Below are 21,726 nucleotides of genomic sequence, written 5' to 3'. Positions count from 1 at the left end.
GACATATCTGGAAACTGCTAACTCAATAATTGATGTATATATAATAATTTAAAAATATACCCATCAGTGTATATCGATGTTACTTTGATGGATAGATCATATCTACTAGTCGAATAAAACTACATTCAAGTTTATAGACATGTATTTCTCGATTTTTACTCGTCATTATTTAACTACAACATGAAACATACGAATTCTACTCCAAATGATAATAGGCGAAGGTGCAAATTCCTCTATTCAGACATTTTACATTCTTATTGTGGCAGTAAATCAGTTTACATGATTACCAAGCCGGAAGTCAGAATACGATCCACGGTGTATCTCTCAAACATCATATAAAGCATATAGTCTTCATAATCATAATATTCACATATAGATAACTAATAAGTCTGGAAAATTCCGAGTGTAACTCTCACATCATATCCAATAACAATATGTCTCCACTCTTAAAACCAAGTGCTTGAGTTCAAGATCAAAGACCCTGCATATCATCCGTTGTTTGACAGTAGAAGGTGGGCAGTTTACAGAGTCATAATTAACCAACCGCTGACAATGGTATACTATCATCCTCCAACCAGTAATAAGGTTTGCTCGAAACAAAACCGAGACTTCTGCTTCAGCGGCTTGTCCAATCCTTCGGAGACGAAAACCGCACCATCCCTAGAAAACCCATTGTAGAAACAAATAAATTTACTGCAACAAAGTAATCTCAATAGACATACCAACTATACAGGAGCAGATAGGTGCATCACTCAGCATCAATAAGCACACAAAATAGATCAAATCCATCCTTCTAATAGAAATATTATGGCTTCAGAGCACATTATCAAGGAAAGAATCATCCACAACAGAGAACCAAGAGGTAATCACAAAAGAAAAGGTCACACAACATAATGACCATCACTTGTGAGGAACAAGAGTGTCAGGACAAACACAACTCGAAAAGGCCATCCCAAATCCCAACAGGTAGAGGGATGGTGGAGTTTAATGTTTACACAAGTTTTCAGTTGAGGACATATCACCACACCGCTGAATCTGGCCCCGCAGGCCGATAGGGGCTTCGTTTCTAATTACCAAATTGTATAACAAAAAGGTAATCAGAAAAGAGAGGTGACATGGAAGTAAAATGTACTCCCCATTTCCCCGTGCAGGTTTCACAGCTTAAATTTGATTTTTCTAAATGTTATTTTCCAAATTAGTTAAAACATTCTATTTTTTATTCTACACCTATCCAAAGTTGTCTATTTGAATTATTAACAAAGCAAACAACAATTATTCAAACCAAATAATTTCAACGAATCGTGGTGTTACTAGTATTTACTGTAAACAAGAACAATACTTACAAACACGCTAACGCAATGATCTAGAGCAAAAATAAAAATTACCTCAAAATCCATTAGCCGATTTTTTACCCAATACCAACTCAGAATGAGTTCATTTCTAGACAATAAGTCCTCCTCTTCACCAACATTCTAGCAGCAGTTCCAAACGGCTCCTCAAACGCCGAAGCGACCCAATTCACATCCAAACCCACCGCTTCTTTCTTCGACTGCTCAATAGGCTTAATAGCAACCAAGGTCGCTCCTTTTAGAACCACCCCATTGGGCAACTCCAAATGTGGAGAGTACCACAAACGCATATCCAGAGCTGGAACAAGAGTCCTCTTTGACGCCGAGGATGCGGACAAAGGCTTCACCCGTAGCTCCTCCAACTGATCTTTATTCATTGACAACACCCCCTGCCCATCTGAGTCGATCAAACTCAAGCATTCTAGCGTCTTATGTTCTGCTATTATCGGCTGAAGTAGGTAATGCCTAGCTGAGGCAGCAATCAGTGAGCTAATAGTCCACACAACGCGTAATTTCAATCCCCCGTTCGTGTAAAAAGAGTCCGGTATGCTCCCATTATCATTCTCCACTCCATGGCCACGGTCAGAATTACTGACATCAAAAGAGGCCATATAATCACCGACTTTATTTGGATTAGTCATGACGCTCGAAGCTCCAAGAATAACACAATTATCGAGGGTAGACCCAAAATGAGCTTTCCACTTGAGCAAAACACCCTCATCAATCCCCAACTCCCCACTAGGAAGTTCAATCCTGAGGATCTTGATCTCATTGAAATTCTTCAAGACTTGAGTAGGTGAATGGTGGGTGACGCTGTTCCGCTCATTTTCGCAATCAAAATCTTGGGAAATCGAAGGAACGCGACGGCTGGAAGGAGTCATGAGCTGAGTGAGCGATTGCAACGGCTTGAAGATTCCCAAGAATAGGCGGAAGAAGGAGGAAACTGGGTGGCGGGACTTGTCCACGGAGGTGATGGAGGTGGAGGGATCATCGTCGGAGATGACGCAATCTACGCGGACGATTATGCTGTCCACTTGAGGAACGAGAGAATGAAATCGCTTCGAAACAGTACAGCATCGGCCCAAGGCTTTGACATCCCCGATTTTGTTGAAGATAAAGAGAAGGATAGAGTCCGGAAGCCGGTCAAATTGATCGATCGGTTCTGGATGAATCTTCCCGACCAGATCTAGCCGAATCGAACCCATTTTCCACAACCCAGAAAAAAAAAACAAAAAATTCAAACACACGCCCAGTATCAACTGTTAAACAACGGAATTTATACGCGTAAGAAAACGATGGGGTAGCGAATGTATCGAAGAAAGGGTCAAGAAACTACGGATCAGAAAGAAAAACCACTGAATAAATGCGTTGATTTCTTGTTAGGCCTTCAGTCAGAGGTTTAATAGTGGCAAGAGTGATTGCGGGATCGAACTTTGGAGAGAGGACGATAATGCAGGAAAATTGATGGTGGACGACACTGGAGAAGGAAATGAGAATAGATAGCCAGAGGAAGAAACGACAGCGTTTTAACGTTCTCAATCTTTGTACGATTTTGTATTTATGTTTAGGTTTGGTCGAAGTAAAATCATTCAATCATACGTACTTATTTCCATACTCACAATTAACCTAGTAATTTACTAGCGATCTCACATGATAAAATCAAATTTGATGGGTTTTTAACATGATAGATAAGAAAGAAAAGAAAGAAAATATTTCATTTACGTGAAACAATGTTTTACTTGAGTCATTTATAAAAAAAAATTATTAATTTTATATCAAAAATTATTATTGTTTTATTGTAAATGTGGATATAGGTTGACTTGTCTCACGAATAAAGATACGTGAAAACGTATCAGAAAAGACATCTAAAAAATGTCATTTTAATTATAACTAGATTTTGTAAAATGATTTGATCTTACATATACTCCTAGAGTGCATTTGAATTGACCAATATGAGATTATGAAATTTTTATTAAATCATCTAACTTGTTTAGATGAGGTTAATTTGAATGAATTTATACTTTGGTTCATTTCAACTTGAGTTTTTTATGACGAAAGAACGGGTTACTAATAACTATGGACAAATTTGAAATCTATTGTTAAGTCATTTGATTCGATCGATTATTACAACCCCAAAATAATTGAAAGAAATATTATTTAAAAAAAAAAAAAAGTCCAACTCCAGAAATTCTATAGGTTGGTCCATGGCAAAATTGCCAAATTAATCTAATTTAGAAACAATTACACAAAGACGATGAATCCATCCCCACATAGAAATAACTTCTTCAAATACCAATCAAAAAGGAGACAATGAGTCCATTTCCAACCCTACATCTCAATCAACTTGTGTTATATATATATATATATATAGATATAGATATATCTTCTTCCACTTTCATATAAGAAAAATTAAATTCTTTATACTTTCATAATCATTACCTAAATGGCCTAAATCAACATTTGGTCACATCACAACAAACACACACACACACAATGTATTTGCAAATATAAATCTTGAATAGGTAAAGGCAACCATTTTCAATTGAGTAAAGACGACAGAGACATGACACCACCAATGAATGTATATATATATATATACGACAAAGACATGACACCACCAATGAATGTATGTGTGTGTGTATATATACAGATACATACTATTGATTTATTAAAGTTGAGCCATATATAAATCTGATTTTGCGCGTCTATATGTCATCAATATATATATTATTAATTTATTAAAGTTGAGCCGTGTATAATTCTGATTTTGATAAGTCAATATGTCATCAAACTTAATTTACATGTATATCTCAATTATTTCGTATAAACATACGTGTAAATATTACTAAACAAATATTGAAAACTGACTATAAAGAAATGGGAACAAAAACTTCTCTACCGAATCTATTTAAAAATCTTTGTATAAATTTCAAAGTTGATTTTCTAAAAACATTGATTTTCTAAAAACAAAAATTTTACTTTTAACACATGGTGTACTGTCTTATCACCTATATATATATTTCGCATATTCATAAACCAATTAGCTGCGGTTACACTAATTTTTTAATGACAGAAAACACAATGATGAAATCCAGCTAAGGCTGTAAAATAGTACCTAAAAACCAGGTCCCAGTTGTCTCTCAGACAAAGCAATCAAGATTCACAAAAGGGAAGAGAGGCCATCATTTGTTTAAAACTGCATAAAGTTTAATAAATACCCAAATTCTCGGACATTATTGTGCCTCCACTGTCTCCCAAGAGGCGTGTACAAGTCTTCACCTTACATCAAATTTAAATATCTTGCGAGCATTATGCTTATATATTATATTATTTATCACACGTTATGATTTCCCATACTTCCAATTTTATAGCCACACCAACTATCAAAGCAGACAAATTCAAAATCTTAAATGACATTGACTCAAAAGTTTTAGAGATGAAACATGATTGGTGTTGGCCTGTTTAAGATGGTATGGTGTAACTAACAGAATGTAAATAGTTTTTTTTTTTTAAAAAAAAAAGTAAGAGTGTGTAAATGGTAATCCATGACTATTACGATCACGACGAACCGTACAAGTTACGCCCGCATCGGTCACAGACACTGGAAGCTGAATGGGAGATAGTTTTGTCAGCTGGCTTCTCTTTCTGCATCTTCAGCAGATCAAGTTCCAAAACATTTCGCAGTGCGTTGGAACCTTCTTGGAGCTCATCCCGGCTGCATCAAGAAAATGCAGGGAAGGGACGGTTACTGATAATGTGAAATTTTAGGTTTTATTGCTCCACTTGAAGCTCAAGATCAATACACGAAAGTAACCTAGTACACTCGACATCATGAGCATCTAAGATAACTCGAACATGTACAATTGGCCCTCATGCCACGTCTACGTGCAGTTGTTCTCGTGTAATTTATCAGCAGTAACGCATTGAAAATGGGTACAGGACATTTAGAAACCACGATGGACAAGATGATAAGGCTACATTATGCACCTAAGCGTTCTACCAAACCGGGATGAAAACTGACAAAAGTAAAAGTTAAATACTCGATAATAAAGACATATGGTAATCTATTATCATGCACATTGTGTGGAGAAACAGTTCCATACCTTATGGTCAGAGGTGGTGTCAATCGTATGATAGAATCGTGGGTGGGTTTTGCCAGAATTCCTCTCTCTTTGAGCTTAAGACATATGTCATACGCAGTTAATGGGTACATGGCTTTGTTGTTAAGCTCCACAGCATTGAACAAACCTCTTCCTCGTACTTCTTTTATAAGATCCGGAAATTGCTGTTGAACCTTCACAAGTTGTTCCCTAAGCTCCTTTCCCAGTTGGTCGGATCTATCAAGAAATAGAAATTGAAACATTTGAATGCTTCAGGGACCATGTGAGAATAACATTAGAGAGTATAAAAAAATAGATAATATGCATTCCACCTAAGTGGCTAAGTCCCTATCCAATGCAAAAGCCGTGTAACATATGCAAGACCCAGAAAATATTTAAAAAAATGATAATATCATTGTTTTCTTCAGCATACCATAGCTCAACGCAAAATCAACTCAAAGACATAGGCAAAAATTTGATACCTTTCAGCAAGTTTCTCGTCTTCTATCACATCCAAAGATGCAATTGCAACTGCACTAGCCAATGGATTCCCTCCAAAGGTGCTGCACATTACCCCAACATCAAGTTACCAGTTTAGGTTTTCAATATGCATAATTAGTATATAAAGATCAGAATGTTGGTATACTATGTGTCACCTAGGTCAAAAAATTGGATTAAACGATTCTCAAATGCACAACAATTTCGATTTCCTTGGTTATGGAAACCATGGTCTCCTGTGTGTTTGAATCGTATGGAATAACATGCTCCAGAATTTGTCATGGTCTAATCTAACATCATACATTTAGGAGAAACGTGATAATCAAATAAAATCGGGCCGATTTATGTACGAAAGTTACAAACCTTCCATGCTCTCCAGGCTGAATGCAGAGCATAACATCTTTGTCTGCAAGAACTACACTCACAGGAAACATTCCACCGCCCAACGCTTTTCCTAGTATCTTAACAAAACAACAATCAAAGGTGTCATTTTGAAGCATGGAAGTGAATCGTGTAATTAAATTAATGAGAATGCAATGCTGCCTGGTATTCTGCATGCGAATAATTAAACTTCGCTGACAACAAAAACGTAAACCTCGATAGGGATACAGATGACCACTATAACTAAAAGGTGTACCTATTCAGAACTAAATTTTTTTATCCGTATCGCATTTTTACTTGAAACCAAACTTTTCCAATCAAAAGACAAATATTCAAAGTACTTGATTTTCTCAAATCATTTATCAAAAACTCAAACGAGCCTGATATGCAAAACATGATGCTCAATATCCCTGATTCTAAAGAAAGTCCACAAATAATGCTTCTGGCGAGAAGCTGTGCTATCAATTAACGGTGTTAAATTAAGCTAGGAACTTATGTGTAATGGACCTAATTAGACATGAGGGTTATCTTGTTATAGGCTTACACTTGTATCTAGCTCTGAAAATAATTTTAGAGGGATTGGGGGAGAGGCAAGGCAAATATAATAGGAGGAAGTAGAATAGAGTTAGGCATGTGGTCATTTTTATTCCTGGAGTGTTTACTAGCTTAGCTAGAGTAAGGCGTAGAGAACACCTATACAGAGGAAACTTGGGTAATATTCTAATTTATATATATATATATATATTCAATTTATAGTACAATTGCATCGTTTGTTCCGTTCAATCTGATTTCATTGGCTGAAATATTTGAGAGTCTAACAAGTAACCATAAGATCTGTTGCTTTAAACATATATGCAAGGTAGGACTAACTACCCAAAAAATTTGTTAATGCTCGCGGGATTGAAAAGGTCTCTACTTCAGTAAATTTTTATGACGAATGGGGGTTTCTAACTAAATGAATATATGGAAAGTAAGCAAAAACTATTTTTGTTTAGTGTACATAATCTAAGAATGAAATTAAAGTCCTTACAACAACATCCGGATGGACATTCTCCCAATCACATCCAAGCGTTCTCCCGGAACGTGCTAAACCACTTTGTATTTCATCAGCAATCATCAGAACATTATATTTTGAGCAAAGATCTCTAACTGCTTGTAGGTAACCATCAGGAGGAATTATAACCTAGAAAAAAAAGAAGAATCTCATCAAAACCTTTCAATCAATTAAATGCAAATAGATTTTAAAAAGAAAAAGAAAACCATATACAACCATGTTCACATGGATCTCCCAACCACACCTCTTACGTTTTTTTGTGAACATCCGCTAGCAGGATTTTGAAAAGTAGGTTTTGTGTCTCTCATTCTTATAATGATTATACATGTCATATGGTATTTATGCAATAGAAGAGCACGAACATCGTTAGCCTTCATTATTCATTAAGAATCACTTTGTCACAAACTATACTACGAAAAATATATAGCTTATACTCTCATATATTATCCATCCAGAGCAATCAGTTAATTCTGGGAGATACGTACCCCTGCCTCCCCTTGGATAGGTTCAAAGAGAAAACCTGCTATGCGATCTCCTTTCTCTGAAAAACATAAGAAACATAAGTTCACATAACTTACAAATAAATATTTGAAACTCTAGTGGTCCTAGTGGATAGAACAAATGCAAATGAATATCTCTACAGAGCAATAGCTTCTGACATTTGAGTCTTTTGTCTGAGATAATTGCACATGTTAAAAAGTCAGCAGACCTTTAAATATATTCTCAAGTGCAACTGCATCCCCAAAATCAACTTTGGCATGGCCTGGCAACAGGGGCCAAAACCCACGAGTTGCCTCGTTATCACAGCTCATGGAAATAACAGCTAATGTGCGCCCATGAAAGCATCCACAGCATGAAACAATGATGGCCTACCATGACGAAAGGATAAAAATAAAATACTATTTTCTAGAAACTAGAATTGAATAGTTGATCAGTACATAGAAGAAAATCTTGAGTTATTTAATCAACCCTGGAAATCATGTGTCATGTCCAAGTACAAGCATCAAACTCAGCAAACACCAAAAGTTCCTTACCTCCTCTCTTGGAATTTTTTTCTTGAGATAACCCCATTTCCTGGCCAACTTCAACGCTGTTTCGACACCTTCAGCACCTGTGTTCATCGGCAGCACCATATCATATCCAAACATGCTGGTGAGACGTTCGGCAAATACCGGAAATTGGTCATTATAAAAGGCTCTTGAACTGAGCGTAAGCCTTTCAGCCTGTTCTACCAATGTTTTCAAAATCTTAGGGTGGCAATGACCCTGCAGCCAAAGTCTTCAGTTAATAAATTTACCTTCAAGTCATGTACTTTAAAGGCCCATATAAAAAATCAATGGCAGAATAAACAACTAAACCAGTAAAGCCCTTTTCTGCCTCATGGTGGAACTCTATAGGCCAAAAGGTGAATTCTGTCAGCAAAATGAGGTTGTGGGAATTATAAAACCGCATTTCAGCTATAAACAAAAGAATTAGAGAAAAAATAGTCATAGAAGATGAGGTTATCTTGGTCTGTGCTTCAATAACAAGGAACTAATTACTAACAGTCTGTTTCATTACTAAAAATAAACTCGAGATGTTAATTACAACTAAGAAACAAACGCCTAATATTTTCCTGTCTCATACCTGATTAACAGCAGAATAAGCTGAGAGGAAGTCAACATATTTCTTGCCTTCAGGATCCCAAACATATGATCCTCTGGCTTGCGAAAAGACAATGGGAATAGGATGATAACTGCAACAAACGCGAAAAGTTAACAAACTTCTTTTTTCTGATAACCAGAATGTGATAATCTCATCAAGCAAGCATAAAACCTTCCCCGTCGTGGTAAAAAAATGTCATATTTTCGATTACGACGGTGGAGCCATCTTTGGCATCGTCTAAATTTCTAATTCGATTAAAATTTCAGTTTCGACATATTTTTAACTTGGACAAATAAATAATTCAGACAAACATCCTGTGTTTGAAAATCAACCAAGAGAAAGCACTCACAGCAACACAAACCACAATGAATGTTGCAATAAAAGGCAGCCTTCCTTAGAACCTTCCAGCACACGTTAATTGAAGAGACGCACACATAATGTAATCTAAACAAAGAAATTATCTTGATACACCAAAGACTTGGACAAATAACGTAAGTCATTTGTAACAACTATTTGCTCCTGAAAACCTATCCACTCTCCTGGGATATAAACATAATAAACCAAGAATAAGCCCAAAGTTCCAGAAAAAGAGGTCACTTTGAGAAGAAGCAGCAGGTAACCGAAGCTCAACCCCTCACCGAATCTCTCTAGCGTGCCATTGATCCAATGAACAAAAGGTTCACTTCGTATATTTTACGTTCGGGCATCAAAAGCTTTCTCCACCCCATCGAGTAAATTATAATATATCAACCACACAAACCCACGCGAAAAACCAACAAAACCCAGAAGGACAAAACAAAAAACGATGCAAAAAGTAACCGAAGGACAACCGAGAGGCACAAGAACACACAGAGGTAGGAACGTTCGAGGTTTAAGTGTTGAATTTACTTGTGGGCACTGTACTGGCATTCCAAGTCGATGAGATGCTGAGAGGATTGTGCAGAAGCGCCGCTGCCTTCCGGGAGTGCGCTAAAGCTCCTAACATGTCTAGCCCCCTGAACTCCGGCCGATAAAGAACGCAAAGTTTTCCTGAACGCCATCTAAGAATCCACCAAGAGTACAATCCTTAATCAAGAAACTTCTGCCTTATATTTTCCCCGATTAATGAGAAGGCACGATTAAACACCCAAATTTCACTGGCAAAATCTGGGTTTTCCCCTCTGGCAAAAATATGAGGTCGCAACAATAAATTCAGGCGATGCGCATCATACGGTGGCTTAAGAAAATGCATTACACTTCCCCATACGAAAGTATATTTGGGAAACAGGTTACACGTATTTCACGTAATTTGGTGGGATTTCAGAAATCATTTTTCGAGTTATTAGCATAATCTATATCAATATATATATAACGAGTTTTTGCTAAAAATAGTAATTTTTCGCCAAAATGTCATTTCTAAAAATATATATTATGAATATTGAAATATGTGTACTGCAAGTAAGACAAAAATTTGTGTGAGACGGTCTCACGGGTCGTATTTTGTGAGACGGATCTCTTATATGGGTCATCCATGAAAGAGTATTACTTTTTACACTAAGAGTATTACTTTTTGTTGTGAATATCGGTAGGTTTGACCCGTCTCACAGATAAATATTCGTGAGACCGTCTCACAAAAGACCTACTCGTGCAATAAATAATAATTTTATTTATTATTTGCATTGATTATATCAATTCATTTAGTTCAAATTTGAATTTAATTCATTTTTATATTAATTCAAATATAATTTATGTATTATATGTCTTTTATTATTTTTTATTCAAAATGAAACTAAACTCTATTAAAAACATAAACTACATTAAAACTTTTGCGTTGATTATATCAATCGATTTAATTTGTGATATGATTTGAAAAATGTATTTCTCATTAATTTTATAAATTTGATTTAAAAATATTTATTTATCACATGTTAAAAAATAATAATATATATAGTTTTTCAGAAATTAAAAAATTAAATATGTATTTAGGTTGGTGGTCGACATTAATATTTTAAACACGATAAGAATCATGTCATTGCCTTAGGGATAACACAATTAATCGATATACATTTATATTTAAGAAATTTTTTCAAAATTAGCGAAAAAATAGTTTCTTATTTTTATTTTTTTATAATTATATTATTTTTTTACAATTTAAATAGCTATTATTTTTTAAATAATAATTAATTTTTAATAATATCATCCCGTGCATCGCATGGGTTAAATACTAGTAAAATTTAATATAGGACTTGATGGTTTTTAATATAATTAAATAAAATGTTATCAAAATTATGATATTTGAGTTATATAAACAAAATAATTTTTTTCCAAAATTAATTAAAATATTATTTTCTCAAAAACAATAAATTTAATTCATATATACTTTTACCTATACTAAAATTGAAAAAATTATTTTGAAATCATTTAAACATATTTATATATTTTAAAATTTATGAAATTTTTTTAAGGATATTATAATTTTTTAGTACTAAAAATCTAATTTATTTCAATTTTCTTTTGATGAAATTATTCATTATTAAAAATTTTGTTTAATAAAAAATTTATTTTTAATTTTTATAAATCATTTTTGTTTTTTATTTTTATAAATCATTTTTGTTTTATATCATATATAAATAATATATGAGTATTAAGTATTAGTAATAAAAAAAGATTTAAAAATAATAAATAAATCAGATTGTTTAAAATATAAAATAATATTAATTTTAACTATCAAATCCAATTTTTAAATAAAATTAGTCAAACATCACAATAGAATTCTAATTTAATTTATTTCAAATATAAATCCAATTTCAAATCTTATTTTTAATTATTCCAAACATAGTATAAGGCTAGAATGTTAATTGATTTTAAAAGGCTCCCACTTTCTATTATATGTATATTTGAATCATTGGATTTTATTACATTATATATTATATATCATGTAATATAAGAGTCGTTTAGTTGGGTGGATAAGATTGTATAGATAAATATATTGTATTTATTAAAATATTTTAGTAATATATGAACTTTATTGAATAAATACGATATGATAAATGTTATTGATTATATTAGGGATAATATGGTACATTAGATTATATAGATAAACAATATTATATCATATTTATTAAAATATTTAAGTAAGATGAAATATTATCGAATAAATATAATATATTTAGTTTGACTAATTAAATTTGAAATAAAATAAAAAAAGAACGAATTTGTTATTTTTCAATAATTAAATAATATAAATAAATCAGCATACAAAATTATAATCGAATGATTGGATCGAACTATTAATCACAACATGTCAACCAACCACAACATGAAAGTTAAAACAAAATTATTATTATTATTATTTCATTTTTACTTTTTTGGGACAAGTTGGAGAAAAATTGGAATAAAAAAATAAATATTTTAAAAATATAAAAGAGAAATAATGTGAGATGTGAAATAAGATAGTGAGAAGTTGGATAAAATGAAAAGAATAGGAGAGATGTAGAAGATTACTAATAAGCCCACCTCATCAAAGTTACATAACAACCCTCTAAATTTAATTCATTGATTTTTTCGGGTTTTTTAATCTCACATCCTCATGGCCGAAAAATTTGGAATATAAGTGAACACAAATAAAAATATTTAGGAAAAATTATATTTTTTTATCATGTAATTTTTATTTTGTGATCTTTGTCGCATATGTTTTGAAATTTTAGTTTTAATCTAACAGCTTTAGATTTATTTGCAACTATAGTAATTTTTCATGAAATTATTGATGCGACATCATATATATCAACATCACGTAAGCAAAATATTGGTGTCTTTTCAACGTCACATTGAAAAGAAAAACTAAAATTGCTAACAACAAAAAAACGAAGATAACATACCACAACTGGGAAAAAAATGGCAAAGAGAAAATCAGACAGGCTTAAAAAATTAATTTACCCAAATACTCGATAAACCTTGCCTAAATAAATTTCTTTTTTCCTTTAAAATCGTAATTTAACGCTATTATCCTTCATTTTCACTGCATTAAATGTTTTTGTAAAAAATTAATATGATAATCAATCAAAGCTAGAAAAAGGAATAGAAATCCTACAGAGCCACGGGACAGACATTCACATCTTCTCATACAGGCTTGTAGAATTTCATAAAACGTGGGCAAAAGGTGATCATTATCAAATACTTATCATGTGATACCATTGTCTCACAAAGATTGCAAAATGATACTTGAAATTGTTTATAATAAACAATGATGAACTCCTGCAACAACTTAAGTTAATAATTTCGTAAAACGAAGCTTGTCACGCTCGGGGCTGGCCTGAGACGTGACATGCAAGGTCTCGACTAATAATCCGATTCACTTTCATCATCACCAAATAGTAATCGGAATGTGCAATCAAGATAGATCGCGATGTTATAACGTTCACATGCATGATTTTGGAGATCTAACGATGATAGCAGCAGCATAAAAGTAAGAACGAAAGGAAAACATCAAAAAAATATTTGTTTCAATCAATTTTAAAAATGCAAGAACATTTTGCATACGGTGCAATAAATGGCACGAGTTAACAGATAAATAAGTCAAAACACTGAAATCTTCTTCCAAACAACATCGACGAATTGTAGCACAAAGCAGCGTGAATAGTTCAGCGCAATTGCAGCCCTGCTCTTTCCCGGGTAACACATACGGTTTTTTAAAAGGTCAGAACATTATCATGCCACACTTAGAAACAAAAATGAATAATGATACAGAAGTGTAAATAATGCTACAATCTCTCATTCAAAAACAAGAATTATCATACAATAAATTTGGGATAATGAAATCAGTAAAGAAAGTTAAAACATAGAGCCGAATATATACAGTTGCCTACCATAAGAAAATAAAAACTCACACCCACATCGGAACGACAACTCAGAAGAATCCTAAGCATCCATTGAAGGAGCTATTGGTGACTGAAGAAACTACAACTACCACCCCGATAAAGGATCACCGTCTACCGCACCTCTAGAAGATATAGATACGAGAGCTGGAATGGACTAAAGATAGTGAAGTTTTCCCTATTAACTACACCAGCCATTTAACACTAACGTACGTTAAACTCAAGGACGAAAATCAACAGGCTCGAGTTAAGGAAACATATGAAGAAAATGGCCAGCTAATTCATTTAGTGGGAGAAACAATTATTTTCTCATATTTTGAGTGCATGTAAAAGAATGCAGGTAGAAAAAGATTGGCTAACATAACTTTACTGTGTGCGTTTTGTTTTGTTTTTTTTTTTTTGGGTGAGGGGGAGCTACATCAGCAGAATCGATAGAGCTTAGCTGAAAGAACTGGTATCACTAACCATTATCATCCACAGATAATGAGACAGAGAAGGAAGAATCGGTATCTCAAATCTTAAAGAAAATATAACTAATGATTGGATCCATGCTAAAGGGGAGAAAAGGTGATTAGTGTGTTCACCGAAACCATAAACCCATCCCACACACTCACCCCACCAAAAAAATTCATAGAGATATAAATAAATCAATAATGACAAGGAGAAAGGAGATGAGGAATGTCGAAAAAGGAAATCATAACAGAAGATAACTGGACGGCTGCCAACCAACCACATGACTACAGTACAGAAAACAATATAGAAGGTAGAAAGGTCCAAAAATACAAGATTTATCTTGATACAGAAACAATAGGACAGGGCAGCTATCCAGAGCAATCAGTTGATCACTGCACATGAAAAAGAAGTGCGCAGGCTAAGCATAACATTTCCACACAATGCACAGAAATTGGAGAATTGACCTCGCAACGCGTAAAATGTATTTGAAATCTGTGATAAACAGAGTTGATGACGGTAGATATTGTCAAGACCAAAAACACCAAAAGATATTATCATCATCACATCTTTCGATGGTTGATAAGGAAAAATGTTATCATTATATAGTAAAACTACTTAGAAGGGATTTTCTCTTTCCTTCAAGTTAAAGCAGGATCGATTTCATATACTTAGAGGTGATGGACCATTCACAAATTGATGGAAGAATACCACAATACAATTCTTGGGAGGCAAAACGGCAACGCAATTAAATGTCACTCTAGGAAAAGATCATTTACAATATCTGATCAAAATTATTGAGGTTAATCCATTTGGAAAAAGGTAATACTTTCCGTACCACGATACTATCCAATCCAATTAAAGAGTGAATGAACTGACACCAACAAACATTTTAATTTTCGAAGCAAAATAAATTAGGTGTGAATATCACATGTTGGGCATCAGAAAATAGAGGTGGCTATGAACACTAAAAAATATTTCCTCATACCTAAGGGTCGTCATTAAGTACCACTATTTGAAAACAAATAATGAGTATGGAAAATCAATTTGAGAACAACCAACAGTTAACGCTGTTGAATAACTAGAATAGGCAGAATACAGTATAAACAGATTTAAAAGGCTTTGGCAGAAAGGTTATCATGAAGGGTATGGAATGATAAAATAAAGAAACCAAGTCAGAATAATTAGTAAATCTCAATAAGAAACTCTGCGCAAGCACTTGACCAGATTTGTATTTGGAAAAATCGCAGTATGCCTCAGATTGTACAAGACACGCATCAAGTTTTTGTAAACCGGAAGAAAATACTGCCCAGAGCACCTGCATATGGCATACCATCCATGAAACCCCAGGAACAGGAACATTAAGTAGAGATCTAGAGTCACATGCGCACCAATACGAAAGAACAGCGGCAGAAGGAACGGAAATTTCAAGGATGCATATAAGATTTTAGAAATCTACTTCACATCAGATCATGAGGAAAGCAATGCTGGAAACAAGATTTGCAGTCAACAAAATCTGAAAAATACTACTTAAGGGAAGAAAGTTTTCTCCTAACTTATGAAGCTGCTGCAGATGAATAGATTTTACATGCTGCACGCAGCTTGTACCACCAGAAAACAGAACGCTCAGATTTAACCTCTAGATTCCTGAGATTTCCTACAGAAGAGACTGAAGTCCACCAGAAACTTGAGAGTTGTGGTAATCTCACTGCTGAAAACCTAGAGGAACTAGAGAGAAGAGACATTGGGGAAGAAGACTCCTCATAAGTCAAGTGGCCAATATAAATGCCTGAATCAAGTTTTCAGCAGCTCGTTTCTGCTCAGTGTTCCCCGATATTAAAGCCACACGATCACCATTGGAAGATTTTGGATCAGAAATCTCTATAGTAGCTCCAGATATCTGGAAGAGAATGATGCATATCGAAATATAAGTTGAAAAAGAAATATGATAGCCACATGAAGCATCATATGTGAATTATGCGACATCATCATTTCCTACCCCATGCACACGGTCCTTGCCAAGCCAAGCACGCATGTGGACTAATAGACAAATAACATGTAAAAGGATATGCTCCAAGTTAGTTAATAGCTTATCTATGTCCCTCCCCAAAAAAAATTGTCGTATACAATAACGGGAACAATCTAAGATAGCAGGTATGACCAAAAACCATTAAATTCAAATAACGACCAATGATACAGCAACTCACAAGCACCCAAACTAATCATAAAAAGCACCCCAGATCTCAGGACGATAATTTCTGATTGCCAAGTTGACCAAGCTATTAACCTAAAAACAGACATGTCCCTTTGGTATTAGTAACTAACTGCTAGCCTAACAAAAATGTGTGCATGGTGAAGGCACAAAATTACTGGAATAAAACTAGAGAAACGGAAGGTAAGGTGAAAAGGAAACAGAAGATTAGTTTCTCGGATTAGGTTTGACGCAGGAAAAACCTCTTTCATTTTCCTTTCTAATCTTAAACCCATTAATGACCAGTTTTCAACTTCACTTCTTTCTACGTTCAATGAAGAATAACTCACCTGCCGGATATTCTCGATATTCGTGCCACCTTTTCCAATGACTTTACCAATCGCATGTGCAGGGATAACCATATCCAGAGTAGATGGCGGAGGGAACCTGATCAAATATTGCAAACAAAGATGTACTTTGAGGACTTTAGGCTCTAAGTAACAAGTCAAAAATTCATTATGAACAAGATACTAACCTAGAATATAGTGATGATGAGCGTGACGGAAACTGTCCATGGCCGCTATCTCCCATCTTTATGAAAAGAGAACACAAGATTAGAAGCCAAGAAAATGCAAATTCTCCGGTGAAGACCAGCAAGTTAAAACGTAAAAAATTGAAAACAAAACAAAACAATTATATAAAGATAACATTCAACATTCGAGACCACAAATAGAAATATATTAAAAGTATCACAAATATTTTATCTTAAATCATCTCCTTGAAAAGAGAATTCTTCTCATTCATCCCAACTATCGAATTCAAATTAATATACATATACATTTTCCCAAAGGAAACATAAAGGAAAATATTGATGTTGGTGGAGAAATATAAACTAAGGTATGGCACAAGCAGTGATGAGAACAATACTATGCCTTTTTATTTATTTATTCTCATTTACAAGCAATCGCGTAGATGAAAATATAATTTTTCAAATATGCCAAGTACAAGCATACCGATAAAGGATTATATCCATACGCACTGGAGGACAGCAAGCCCAGTCCACTCCTGCTTTCTGGCCTTTTCTCATAACCAAATGAAGCAGTAGAAGACACGCTGGGCAATTCAGATTGCACTGGTAGAGATGCACCACCAGAGTATAATGCTTTGCCACCAACAAAAGAATGTTGGCCACCTTCCCTGTCCTTTAATACATCGTCTCGAAGCCTCAAAACAATCTGAATAAGGGCATCTCTCACGCTACCAACTTGTCCAAAAATCTACACTTGTAACATCAATTCCACATTAATAAAAAAAGGATGCGAGATGTTTTGAAATAATCAACATATAAAGTCATACAGACCTCAACAATTTCATCGTTATCATCAGCACATTGTGGCTTTTCGCCTTTGGAAATTCTAATATCTGCTTTAGTTCTCTTTCGGATTTCATTGATGATAGAGCCACTTTTCCCAATTATACAGCCAATAACTTTTGAATGAACAAGAAGCCGCATAGTTACAGTTTCATCATCTTCATCATTTATCTTTCCTTGCAACAATAGCACAGCTTCCACTGCCGAGGATTTCAAGTCATCCAATGCCTATAAAATAAGTACCACGCGTCAGAAATGCAGTAAGACAAACTAATCAATTGATAGGAGGATATTTAAATTAAGTAACGAGTAATGGCACAACAAAATAATACACGAAACTGTTAAGATGGTTCCGGGCGCAAGTACATATGTCAATCTTGAACAACGAAAATGGTTCTACATCTTCTGCTTAAACCATTAAAAAATTTAAAATTGTCATTTTAAAGTTTGAGAAAAAATTAAGTTCTCATCAGCAGGAGAATCTTTTGTTAAAATGAGATGCAGTAAGACACAACTAGCATTCAACTCATGTCTATATAATAATTGTTTCAGAATATTAATGACCGTGTCATGCCTGAAACATCAACAGAAATTGTATGATATGGCAAATTGATGGTCAAACATAGCGCTAGAAAATACGAAAACTTAAAAATTGCAGTATTACCGGAGTACGACATATGATAAATGAACAAAAAAAGGAGTCTTGATACTGACCAAAAACACATATATAATAGAATACCTCCATGGAGGTCACAACGATGATACACTCATTATGCTTGGGCTTGGGGTCCTCCACATCAACACGAGCACCACTATCCTGCCTTATATTTCGAATGGAACTTCCTCCTTTTCCAATGACACGCCCAATCACGTTACCTGGGCATACCACTTTTACTATTAACTCCTCAGCTTGTGAAGAACCTCCATAGCCAGAAACCACAGGTATAGCAGATGAATAGACAGGCCATGACGTTCCAGCATCGGTATAACCAGGAATATCTAGTGTGTTTGTATGCCCTAAAATGGAAGGGATGGATCTAGCAGGGGCAATAGAATCTACATTTGGATAATGTCCCGTGGCAGGATATATGGGAACATCTGCAGGAATGATGATGCTTGGGGGAGCTTCAGGAATGGAAGTGTCGAGAGGAATGATTTCCTTGGGCGCAAACTTGTGCATAATTGCAGAAATGGCAAAAAGTGCTTTCTTCACAGCCTCTGAGTCTCCAGATATCTAGATCATTCACAAACAATTAATATCTTAAAGAAAAAAGCAGTTACAAGATAACATCCATGTAGAGTCAAAATCATGATGGTTGATGACATTTAGAATATATTGCTTATCAAGCCAACATGAAACTAACCTGGACAAAATTGTCAAACTCCAAGGCGCAAAAGTGAGACGGATCACTGATATCCTTTGCAATGACCTTAATGTTAGTCCTCGTTTTGTTTCTTAATTTCTTGATGGTTGCACCAGATTTGCCAATAATATTAGAAGACTGGCTAGCAGGGACAAGAAGCTGGCACCCCTCCTGACTTCTGTCCCTATTTTTTCCATCAGATTCCCCAACTGTTGCAACAGCGTTTGCAATTGCAGCATGCACTTTAAGAAGTGCATCTTGCGCAGGACTAAGAGGTTTATTATTGTTGAATTCGTCATCGACCTCAACATCTTCTTTATCTCTAACATAACAATATGTTAAAATAACTCTATCTTTAGCGCCTGGAAATGGATCCACCACCTTGACTTTGGCTCTCGACTCTTGCCGGATAGAATTTATAACTTTTCCACTCTTCCCAATTACACTCCCAATCACACCATCAGGACACAGAATCCTGTACACTATTAGTTCATCGTTACCATTTTCATCTCTGTCCCGTCCTCTATCAGTCCTCCTCTTCTGGTTCTTGTTGTCCAAGTCATCACGATGGTGGCGAAATCGTTTCCCGGTCTCACCCATAGTGCTCTGAACAAAGTCTTGCAGTTAATTTCAGAGAAATGGTTTCCGTCAAAATCAAACGTGTATATTATCACACCAATCAATAATCTACCCGTATGTATCCATAATTTATACAAGAAAAATTGTAATATCGTAAAACTATAACAAAAAAGATTATCAAGAAAAATATTGAATCTAAAATCCAACGGGTAACCCAAAAAAGCAGAGAACTTAAACAGTGAAACTCGACCGGAAATATTAGCAAGGATCAAAAGAACCTCACGGAGCTTCTGTATCGCACTAATTCTGCAGGCCTGAGAAATAAAAAAGAATAAAATGTAAAATATATTCACATACATTAAAGAGAGATTCCGCGCATAGAGCAGCTTATTAATCATCCAACTAAAATGATTTAAATAAAATTCAACCTGCAATTTCGTTTCGACGAGACATTATTAAAGGGAAAAAAACAATATTTCACGAAAACCTGACCATGTAAAATCATCAAACAATAAAGATTGTTACTTGGATGAAAAATTCCCACTCGAAAAATCAGACCTGATTGAAACAAATCCGCAGTCGATTTTCCCGATAAATTGAAGATATGCACTCGTGAAAAATTTTATATGTCTCGAGAGATGATTCAATTATCCAAAACTTGCAGCTTGCGTAACCCTAGATAAACGATAATGGAGCAAATGTAAATTCCTCTTTCGAACCCTGATTCCCCAAATTACGACGACACCCTTTAAATAAAATTGTATTAGCTTGTGCCTCTTGAATTTCGAACCCTAATTCAAAAGCTTTGTGCATGCATAGTGGCCTATAAATATATGATAATAAATTTAATTAGAGATTTTAAAAAAAATTATCGCACTAATTCCCAATAATTTTTTAAACTTTATTAATTAGAGATTTAAAAATAATTATATATTTTAAAAAAAAATTTGCTCCTCAACTTCTGTTTTCTGGCTTCATCCATGTTTATTACAATGCAATTTTATTTTATTTTTAAAATTATGCTGCGAACATATTTTATGAAATAGATTGTTTGGTGGGTCTTATTTTATGTAACAATATTATTTGTGGTAATCATCCTTTATTGTTGTATTTTATAACAACCAAAGTATACACAATTATGCACATTTCTATGATAAGAATTGTTTTGAAAATGAGAGAAATAATTTCAAGATGTTAAAGAAACAAATGCTATGAAATATAAAAAAAATGGAGAAGTTGGTTTGTGGTTTTGTGGCATTGATGTGGGTTTGAGCAGGTTAAGAAGCTGGGCATTTGGATTTTTAGTAACTAGTGCACTGACGTACGCATTGCGTATTTGTATAATTGGGGTAGAACAAACTGTCGTCGAGAATTAGGAACCAACATGGTCCAATTATTTCTTAACAAAATGGATTAGAAAGATAGCCTTAGTCGGGAGCTTCTTGAAAATATATTTATTTTCGATTTTCGGCACTTCAACAGCTCAAAGAAGCTGAAATGGTAATGAGAAAAGAAAATGAGAATGTTGGTTGATAGGGGAGGAGATGAGGAGAGAAAAAAACATAAACTTTTATGGTATGCATATATATATATATATATATATATATATATATATATATATATATATTTAACTTATCATTATCATCAGGCTCGTTCGAGGATGGATATAGTATCTCCATACATGCCCTTGATGTACTTCAGTTTATGGATTTCAAATATATTTTTGTAGTTTATAGAAAGAAGATCACATAAACTTCAAATCCTAATATTTCATGTTTATATAATGTTTCATGTTAGTTACGATGAATTTCAAGTTCACCTAATAATGGATTTCACTTAAGATTTTGTTTCGTTTTTAACAATAAAAATATAATCGAAATATATAAATTTC

The 21,726-nt window shown here is 34.2% G+C and overlaps 3 protein-coding genes across 4 annotated transcripts; all 3 read right to left on the bottom strand.

Annotated features, from left to right (window-relative positions):
• Window positions 1–209: 209 nt before the first annotated feature.
• LOC142522142 (F-box protein At4g18380-like) lies at window positions 210–2,891 on the bottom strand. Its single transcript, XM_075625295.1, has 2 exons — window positions 1,386–2,891; window positions 210–660 (listed from the first exon to the last, which is right to left on the bottom strand). The coding sequence occupies exon 1, from the start codon at window positions 2,552–2,554 to the stop codon at window positions 1,424–1,426; it is 1,131 nt and encodes a 376-aa protein (XP_075481410.1). The 5' UTR covers window positions 2,555–2,891; the 3' UTR covers window positions 210–660; window positions 1,386–1,423.
• Window positions 2,892–4,744: 1,853 nt separating this feature from the next.
• LOC142522799 (ornithine aminotransferase, mitochondrial-like) lies at window positions 4,745–10,284 on the bottom strand. Its single transcript, XM_075626338.1, has 10 exons — window positions 9,915–10,284; window positions 9,009–9,117; window positions 8,417–8,647; window positions 8,092–8,251; window positions 7,868–7,923; window positions 7,359–7,511; window positions 6,311–6,408; window positions 5,932–6,012; window positions 5,453–5,686; window positions 4,745–5,064 (listed from the first exon to the last, which is right to left on the bottom strand). Exons 1-10 carry the CDS (start codon window positions 10,064–10,066, stop codon window positions 4,908–4,910), a joined length of 1,431 nt encoding a protein of 476 aa, XP_075482453.1. The 5' UTR covers window positions 10,067–10,284; the 3' UTR covers window positions 4,745–4,907.
• Window positions 10,285–14,310: 4,026 nt separating this feature from the next.
• On the bottom strand, window positions 14,311–20,636 carry LOC142523251 (KH domain-containing protein At4g18375-like). 2 transcript variants are annotated; one of them, XM_075626978.1, is made up of 8 exons: window positions 20,394–20,636; window positions 19,257–19,862; window positions 18,632–19,126; window positions 17,881–18,120; window positions 17,534–17,797; window positions 17,056–17,111; window positions 16,871–16,967; window positions 14,311–16,229 (listed from the first exon to the last, which is right to left on the bottom strand). In XM_075626978.1, exons 2-8 carry the CDS (start codon window positions 19,854–19,856, stop codon window positions 16,098–16,100), a joined length of 1,884 nt encoding a protein of 627 aa, XP_075483093.1. In that variant the 5' UTR covers window positions 19,857–19,862; window positions 20,394–20,636; the 3' UTR covers window positions 14,311–16,097. The 2 variants fall into 2 exon arrangements, with proteins under 2 accessions (XP_075483093.1, XP_075483094.1); XM_075626979.1 differs by lacking the exon at window positions 20,394–20,636 and having other exon boundaries at window positions 19,257–20,067.
• Between the last annotated feature and the right edge of the window lie 1,090 nt (window positions 20,637–21,726).

This window comes from Primulina tabacum, chromosome 13, assembly GCF_025594145.1.
Source record: "Primulina tabacum isolate GXHZ01 chromosome 13, ASM2559414v2, whole genome shotgun sequence".
Lineage (NCBI taxonomy): Eukaryota > Viridiplantae > Streptophyta > Magnoliopsida > Lamiales > Gesneriaceae > Primulina > Primulina tabacum.
Note: the sequence above shows the minus strand (reverse complement) of the source record. Positions and strands in the feature narration are given on the sequence as shown.